At 33.7% G+C, this 9,499-nt stretch overlaps 1 protein-coding gene across 1 annotated transcript; it reads right to left on the bottom strand.

Annotated features, from left to right (window-relative positions):
• Nucleotides 1–2,232: 2,232 nt before the first annotated feature.
• Nucleotides 2,233–3,378, bottom strand: LOC104086644 (aspartic proteinase CDR1-like). The gene is made up of 2 exons (XM_070181818.1): nt 2,733–3,378; nt 2,233–2,408 (listed from the first exon to the last, which is right to left on the bottom strand). The coding sequence occupies exons 1-2, from the start codon at nt 3,376–3,378 to the stop codon at nt 2,233–2,235; spliced, it is 822 nt and encodes a 273-aa protein (XP_070037919.1).
• Between the last annotated feature and the right edge of the window lie 6,121 nt (nt 3,379–9,499).

Genomic DNA, 9,499 nt, shown 5'->3' with positions numbered 1-9,499 from the left:
CTCTATCGAACCAATGTACCATCGAAATGTACATGTCTAGAGGATTAAATCCAAAACATTATAGTTCAGTAATCTTCTTTATTAATACCACCAAGACATGATACCTATAACAACTTTTATTATTAATTATAAATCACCTCAAAATAAAAGTATAAATAAAGGGGATAGATCTTATCTTACTATTCCTAGTGAGAAGGTGATATATGTACGATCACTCAACAAGCTAGCATGTAATAGATAAGAACTAAAGGCAATCAAATATGCTATATATGATGATATTTATATATATGATTATAATGAGATGAAATAAAAGCAAGTAAAAAAGTAGAGTCCGCCTTTCATTTTGTGTATTTGCATTCCAATTTATATTTTGAGCATGCTCATAAGTTGATATCACTATTTATGACGTTGGAATAATGGTTTGGGTCGAGTCTCAAAGGGTTTGGATAATGTTTGAATTAGTTTTGGACTTAAAGAGCGACGGTGCCTGAATTATTCTGGTGCAAACCGCAATCGCATAGAGAATATGGGGTTAATTTCACTCATAGTTATCAAACTTATAATTTAATTCACAAAAGTCACTTATCTATTTTTCGTCACTTAAAAGTCACTCAACTTTAACTTTGTAACTTAAAGTCATTCTAGTTCAAAAATTATAAAAAAAAATCCAATAAAAAATATGACATGGCATTACATTTAATTAAAAAATCTAACAATAATGCCACATAAGCTCAAATAGACCATATCTAAGTTAGACCCATTTTTTTCTCATCCCGATTTCAGTCGATTTTTTAAATATTAGTTTTAATTTATTTTATATGAAAAACCGATCGATTTCGGTCGGTTTCTTAAAAAATAAATTTCGCGGGATTCTAAAATAGTTTCCCACATTTTTGCGCCAAAAAAACTAATATGGCATTATTGGTCGGTTTTTCATATAAAATAAATTAAAACTAATATTCAAAAAACCGACTGAAATCGGACTGAGGAAGAAATTGGTCTAACTTAGATATGGTCTATTTAAGTTTATTTGGCATTATTGTTAGATTTTTTAATTAAATGTAATGCCATGTCATATTTTTTATTGAATATTTTATAAGTTTTGAACTAGAATGACTTTTAAGTTACAAAGGTAAAGTTGAGTGACTTTTAAGTGATGAAAAATATATAAGTGACTTTTGTGAAATAAATAATAAGTTGGATGACCTTCGGTGAAATTAACCCGGAGAATATGTCACAAATCACAATAGGTGAGGGGTGAATAACAGAAATAGGACACTTTCATGTCACTATTGATTTTTTGCCCCAAGTCAAAAAAGTCTTAAAAATAGCCTCGGTTAGGTTTAATGAATATTAATCGGACAAAAATACCATCTCATCCCAAAAACAGCAGAAGCAAAAATTGAATAGCAAAAGATGGAAGACGGATGAGAAGAGGGAAGGACCTTTTTTGTAATGATTGTAAGTAGATTAAAAGCTTTCAAAACATGAATTTGACTAAGAAATGATTGTAAGTAACGTATGCAGAAGATTAAAAATTACCTTGGTGGACCTTTTTTATCCATTGATTATATTTTGACCAGTTTTAGAAAAATAGTCTCGTGTCAGAAATTAAGGCACTGTTTCGAAGCACTCGCCAGAATTTTGGAACACTAGGAATTCTAACTATCGCCAAAATTTTGAAGCACCAAAATTTATGGTGATCCGTCAAGATTTACAGTAAAATTCTTACAATCACCATAACTACTGCGTGCTTTAAAATTCTAGCATCAAGAAAATCTTGGCAAGTGAATTTTAAAGTTCTAGCGCGAAGCTTTTTTCCCAAAGTTCTGTTACCGGAGTCAAAAAATCAGCTGTAGCACCGAAATATTTTATTTCTCTCTCTCTTTTTGTGTTTCTCTTCCTGTTAATTACTGTAGTAATAACAGTATTTGATGGTCAATTCTTACTGTAATAACACACGTGGAATTCTCCTAAAACTTTACAGCCACCACGATACTAAACACGTTTTTCTAAAACGAGTAAGAACTTTAATTTCCTGGTAACTCAAATCACAACACTTGTAATAATCTTTTAACATATATCAAGTCAGAACATCAAAAGAAGAACCACAAAATGATGCTCAACAAAACAAATAAAGAAGAAGAAATAAAATAACAAATCAATATTTGAAGCTCAAATAATATACGTTGGATATCGAACATCCACATGATACAAACAACCTTGTCATAATTAGGCGCAATTTGTGGGTTCGAAAGAAACAATCATCTTGTCAAGATCGTACCCAACCAAGAAGTTTGTTTGTGCTACATTGCCAAATATAGGCAAAAATTCTGTTGGGGCGAAAGCAAGACAAACAATGCCATCTCCAATATTAACAAAACTATTTATCGCGTTCAATTTCACACCTGCACTTTGAAATTGAAATCTTATAAAAGGAACATCTGAAACTCCCAAGCCTGGATAACACAACTTCAAAATTTGTGTTTCATTGCTTCTTAGAGGCTTCAATTTTATTTCATTCTTCACTATTGTTTCCATCTCTAAGTATAATTGCGTTGGTAAGAAAGTAATTGTAGTTCCTGAATCTATGGCAATGTTCCCCTCGTGACCAATTTTTGATGAGTTATGAAATCCAATGGTTTTATTGCCTATGGAAATTCCTAATAATTTCAAGAAATAATAAACTTTTGGAGGTTTTAAGAATAATGGTGTTGAAACCACTTGCTTACCTGAAAGCAAAGCTTTTTCTCCAAAATTTAATCTGCTGGACACATTCAATTGATAGAATGGGACTAAACAATATGAAAATCTACGGCCAAATGTAGATTTAATTTGGGACACAAGTGAAAATGGTGAAGCTCCAAGACCAATAATTCCAGATAGTTCAACATCCCCTATAGTGAGATTATTTCTCCTTCCACAACCAAAAGTTATATTCGAGAGGGACAATCTCCTTTTACGAGTAATATTTGTTGAATCGTCAAATGTGAATGTCTCAGTCGCTAAATCACCAAAACTGAACGACTGATCGTTATACCTGGCAGAATATAAGCAAGTATTTTTCGCGAGATCGCAAGAACTTCCAGGAAGATTCTTGCATCGAGTGGAGTTGCAAGAAATTGATTTGTATGTGGAAGAACTTTTTGGATTAAAAATCGGAGTTTTTTGCTGGAAGCAATGGATACAAGGTTGGCATTGTATCCATATAATATCACTACCTGTGTCAACAACAGCTAGTTTGACACTTGGTTTCGTGCCAATTGAAATTTTGGTCAGATATAATCCTTTTATATCAGGAATTATAGAAGTTGATAGTTGAGAATTTGACGTGAAGAGATTTGCCCGATTGATGGAACGCTGTAAAGCGTTTATCATTAGTTGCCTTTGATTTAAGGCAGGGTTATAGAATGGTGATTTTGGTGAATCGGGGTGAATGAGTTCAATGCTAAAATTACCATTTTCAGATTGTGCGAAATGGGAGAAAATTGATATTGATTCTACAAGAAAGAATAAAATGAAATAATGGAGTTTCATAATTTTTTTATAATGGAGTTTCAGAAATTTAACAGGTTCAATTTATGAAATGTGAAGAAAAATGTAGATACAATGCGCCTGTGATTTGAGTGGAACATTAATATAGTTTTCCTTCGTGGTTAAGAGATCTATAACACTAGTAAGTTCGAATTTTACGTTTGACTCTACTGGATTTCAATTATTGTATGGATTAGTTCATATTGAAAAAGCACCAAATAGCAAATTGCATAAATCTGTGATTAAATTTATGAAATTTGATAATCTTTCAAAATAATGAATGCACCAATTACTCAAATGACCACCTAATTATTTGAAATAATCCGGTAAAGCTATGCTTTTTTTTTTTGCTTATAACAAGGTCATTTAACTATTTTTATAGTACTCTAATGTCCCCATCCTTTATATCTTTATCGTTTGGTTATTAATCTACAAGGCAATGGGTCGATGTCAAATCCTCATCTACTAAAAAAAAAAAAAAGAGGTCACTCAACTAGATTTTTCAAACTTTAAGTGGTCAAATACCTATTTTATCCTTTAAATTATTAACATTTATCTTTGTTTAATACTTTTTTAATATTATAGTTTTTTTCTCTTTTTACTCTATATTATGGACTATCCTACCGAGTAAATAAATCTTATTTATGAAACAAAAAAGGAAAAAATAGTTCTCAGGGACTTACATATATATATATTAATGATTTATGATACTCTCTTCCACACCTGCCAAACGATCTGCTAAGAGGTCGTCGTTTCGTTTCATCTAAGGAGGAGATACTTAACATTATTTAGTGCAGTATTTGGTTGAAAAATAATATTATTTCTTTCATAAATAATAGTTTATGTTTAAGTTATACGGGGATCAAATGTAGAATAACAAAGTATTAGTAATACGTGGATTAAAAACACTACGACAAAACAAACCTCATTATTGTAAACAAATTCTCATTTTGCACACATATTTCAAATTATATATTGTATACAAATTTTCAATATTTTAGACTAAATATCCGAAAGAAACAATTCATACATTACTAATCCCAAGATATTGCACGGATAAAATGATAAAAATTCATTATAAATAGAACTCTAAAATCTCACATAGAAGTCAGTGTCCCGATCATGTATATTAAGAGATTTTAAATTTAGCACTATGGCTGCGACCTGCAGGTCCAGATTTGATCAAATGCTTTACGTTTCATGTCTAAATGTGGATTTCCTTGCCTGACATCAGTTTTTCATTATAAATTTAACCATTAAATGCTAATTAATATAGCTAATATAAATGTCAATGTTATTAAATTTTGATTCTCCTTCTTTATTTCAGAACAAATTATAAAGCCCTCCGATGGACACCAAGGTTGATTCCTTCCATTATTTATTTTAGTACTTTTTCTTCCTTGTATATTCTGGAAATAATTTGTATTTTTGGTTGATGTACTTGAAAGATGAATATATAAAATGCACGCGTGTTGTAATTTCAGAATTGTTTAGCCTTTTTCAATGTACTATTTATTTAATTCATAGTTTATTGTAGCTCCTAAACCCATTAACGTTTTTTTTTTTTTTTGAAACATTTGCAGTGAAAATATGAGTGCAAGATTAATAATGGTTGTTGCTCTTGTGGTTGCTCTCGTTTGCGGAATCAAAGGTGAAGGGAGTTATAGTAGAAAATTATTTGGGGGTTTCTTAGGATTCGGTCCATTCGGATTCCCTGGGGGCATTTTTGGTTTCCCTGAAACAGATACCATTCAAATTCCTCCTCCGCCGCCGCCGCCTTCACCGGATATATTATGCCAGGGTGAGCCACTTTTTGACGGAAATCAAGATTCTACTCAGATTGATCAATCGAATCAATACCCAATTGGCATTGATCAAACTCCAATAATCGATGAATCAAATTCATATGACTATAGTGATGATCCTATAGATTAATAGAGAGAGAGGAAGAGACTCTCTACTACGTAGATTATAAGTTTTTTCTTTTTGGTTGCAAAATAAGAGAACAAAAATTAAATTATCTGTCCCTTCTCATCTCCTCATTATTTTTCTCTGGCTAGCTTGTTTCATTCACCCATCTAGATAATTATATTCATATAATATAATGCTACCCCATTTGCATTCCAGACTGAATTCCTCCTCCACTCTTGGGTCTTACTAAGATGTCAAGATTTGTGTATTGGCTAGAAAACGAGTAACAAAAATGAGCCTGCGTCTAAAATATTTATCATGCAATTCATTACTATCTCGAAACATATATTTACGCTTTATTCAAGCTTCATAGGGTTCTTTAATATATTAGGGAATGATTCACTAAACTGCTAAATAACAATTTTGCATTACCAATTTATTGCAATATTCGTAAGTAGGTCACTCTATTAAGTACTCAATAAACAATGGCATTGTAGCCTTTGATCCCTTAGGTTTCAGATTTGAGTATCTCCAATGGGGATGTTGATTGGTTTATTACATGTTTTCAAGTATTCTTAAAGTTCTTTAAATAGCGAAGTCCTGATTATGTTAAATGTACTTCTTCCGTCGCCATTTACTCCTAGATACTTATCATTTTAGACAATCAAAAAAGAATTAAATATTTTACTTTAGCATTAAATATTCTAAAATTTAGAGACACATAAATACAGTTAACTTATTTCTTGAAAATAAATTTAATGTGGTCAAAGATTAAAAAATTAATAAGGATAAATTAATAAAATTACTCATTAATATTTTCTTAGAGGACGTATATAAACTTATCATGACAACTAAGGAGTGTTACGTATTTGCATCACAGTATCCCTCAATCACCGCAGGGAAATTACTGTAGTGCAATTCAAAGTTCTGGGTATGTTCTAAATATCCCAAAACTCGTTTCATTGCCATCCAATGAGATTGGCCTGGATTGCTCGTATAAAGATTGTTGTTTCCCGTCAATATAGCTGTATTTGTAAATAATAATTCTAATTCTGCAAAATATAAATTTACGTAATAAAACAGTAAATAATTCGAGCCCACTGAATTCACAGTGTTTCCTTAAGGAATTTAATCCCCTCCTAGTACCCAAGGTAATGGATTATTTCCTCCCAGGATAGAACGAATAACACACTGGTGTAGCGGTACTTCAAACCCCAGTGTTTCAGCGAACACAAAGTTCGGTAGCAAATCACACTTACAGTTGCTTTGTTTGAAGTTAAAAACAATGCAGAACGAATGAGTATAAACTCAGAAAATCATATGAAAATGTTGAGAGGAAGGAGTGCAAATGTATAGCCAATTTGTTGAGCGAATTGTGTGTTGTGTGTTGAGTGTCTTTCTTCAACATCTGCTGCACATATATATAGCAGCAAAATGTTGAAGAAGACCAAACGTCCACCCTCCATGGTGGAGCAAGCATTACATGTTTGTGGAGCAAGCACTTCATGTTTGTGGAGCAAGCACTTCATGGTGGGAAGAGCATTAGGCGGCTGCCAAATGGTCAATACACGGATTGGAAAATATCCGTTACAAATGCGGATAATCTTACGTTAATATTTACTATTTAACAAATAAATTTGGTCCAAAAAATTAATCAATCAATCGATCATTTGACCAAATCCAAATCCAAATCCAAATCTAAATCCAAATCCAAATCCAAATCCAAAGCCGAAGCCGAAGCCGAAGCCGAAGCCGAAGCCGAAGCCGAAGCCGAAGCCGAAGCCGAAGCCGTAGCCGTAGCCGTAGCCGAGCGAGCGACGACGACGACGGCGCGAGGCTTGCTTTCTTCTTAACTCTTTAAGAGCTACAAGAAGAGCAATTATATATATACCCACCAAAAATATCTTACTCTTCCAATATGGGACAATGTCTCATTATCAAGAGGGGGAAACTTAAAATTTTACTCAAAATTTTATTTTCCCTCCATTTTCCATTCACCCTCATTTTAAGAATATTTCATCTTAAAAACAAAAACATCAACAATCCCCCACATGAATGAGGAATGGCTATATCACGGAAGTATGCATGGAAAAACTGTGTGATTTACAAGTAAGGATTAATCGCATCTGGATAAGTAGGTTTCCCTTTGAACTTTCCGTAGTAAACTTATGTCGGATATACTCGGTCAATCGGTAGATTTGATATCTTTGAACCATCGATCTTTGGTGTATACCTAGACAACCATAAGTCACACAATCAACCCTTAACCGTCTTTGGTTCTCATTGTTGTGTTCGTTTCAGCCATGAACACCGCCTGGTTTCATAAGTGCGTAGAGAACTGGCCTTACAAAGTTCTCCTTGAAGCGGCTAACACTTCACACTTACATAGGTGATTCCTAAATGTGTCATCCTGTAGATACACTATTTGATATACCCCGTATCAAATTTAGAAATCATTAAAAAGCCTTAATGCTTTATCCTTGGTACTGAACATTGTCTCATCATGAGAACGGACTAAAATTTTATTTGACAATGTTGAACCGTCATTAATGACTTTGTTTGATCTCCTTGAACCTAGATCTTGGGATCTCCAGTCTTCTAGGTAGAGTTACCGCCACAATGACTTGTTCTCGGCCATAGCCCCATTCCCCTTGATGATTTCTCAACTACCTCTCTAGTTAGGCCTTTTGTAAGTGGATCCGACACATTATCACTTGACTTTACATAGTCAATCGTGATAATTCCTCTAGAGAGTAATTGCCTAACGGTTTTATGTCTTCGTCGTATATGACGAGATTTACCGTTATACATAACGCTCCCAGCCCTTCCAATTGCCGCTTGACTATCACAATGTATGCATATTGGTGCCAACGGTTTGGGCCAAAATGGAATGTCTTCCAAGAAATTCCGGAGCCATTCAGCTTCTTCACCGGCTTTATCTAAGGCTATGAATTCAGCCTCCATTGTAGAGCGGGCAATACATGTTTGTTTGGACGACTTCCAAGATACCGCTCCTCCACCAATAGTGAATACATATCCACTCGTGGACTTAGAATCAGTTGAACCGGTGATCCAATTTGCATCACAGTATCCCTCAATCACCGCAGGGAAATTACTGTAGTGCAATTCAAAGTTCTGGGTATGTTCTAAATATCCCAAAACTCGTTTCATTGCCATCCAATGAGATTGGCCTGGATTGCTCGTATATCGACTCAGTTTACTTATAGCACAAGCTATATCTGGTCGTGTACAATTCATGATATACATTAAGCATCCCAATACACGAGCATAATCCAATTGTGATATGCTTTGGCCTTTGTTCTTTGCTAATGCAAGATTCATGTCAATTGGAGTCTTTGCAACTTTAAAGCCCAAGTGCTTGAATTTTTCAAGTACTGTCTTAATATAATGAGATTGTGACAATGCCAGACCTTGAGGAGTCTTATGGATCTTAATTCCCAGAATTAAATCAGCAACTCCCAAGTCTTTCATATCAAACTTGCTATTGAGCATACGCTTAGTAGCATTTATGTTGGCAATGTCATTACTCATTATCAGCATATCATCCACATATAGGCAAACAATGACTATGTGATTTGGAACATTTTTAATGTACACACATTTATCACATTCATTTATTTTAAAACCATTTGACAACATTGTTTGGTCAAATTTTGCATGTCATTGTTTGGGTGCTTATTTTAGTCCGTAAAGAGACTTAACAAGTCTACATACCATCTTTTCTTTATCTGGAACCACAAACCCTTCAGGTTGTTCCATGTAAATTTCTTCCTCCAACTCTCCATTTAAGAAGGCAGTCTTAATATCCATTTGATGAATTTCAAGACCATACACTGCAGCTAATGCTACTAACATCCGTATGGACGTAATTCTTGTAACTGGAGAGTATGTATCAAAGTAGTCTAGACCTTCTCATTGTCTATACCCTTTGACTACGAGCCTTGCCTTGAATTTATCAATAGTGCCATCATCTTTGATTTTTCTCTTAAAAATCTATTTAGAACCCAAAGATTTATTTCCAGGAGGAAGATCA

The sequence above is a fragment of the Nicotiana tomentosiformis genome, chromosome 1 (genome assembly GCF_000390325.3).
Source record: "Nicotiana tomentosiformis chromosome 1, ASM39032v3, whole genome shotgun sequence".
Lineage (NCBI taxonomy): Eukaryota > Viridiplantae > Streptophyta > Magnoliopsida > Solanales > Solanaceae > Nicotiana > Nicotiana tomentosiformis.
The sequence above is the reverse complement of the archived record's forward strand: the minus strand, read 5'-3'. Positions and strand labels throughout refer to the sequence as shown.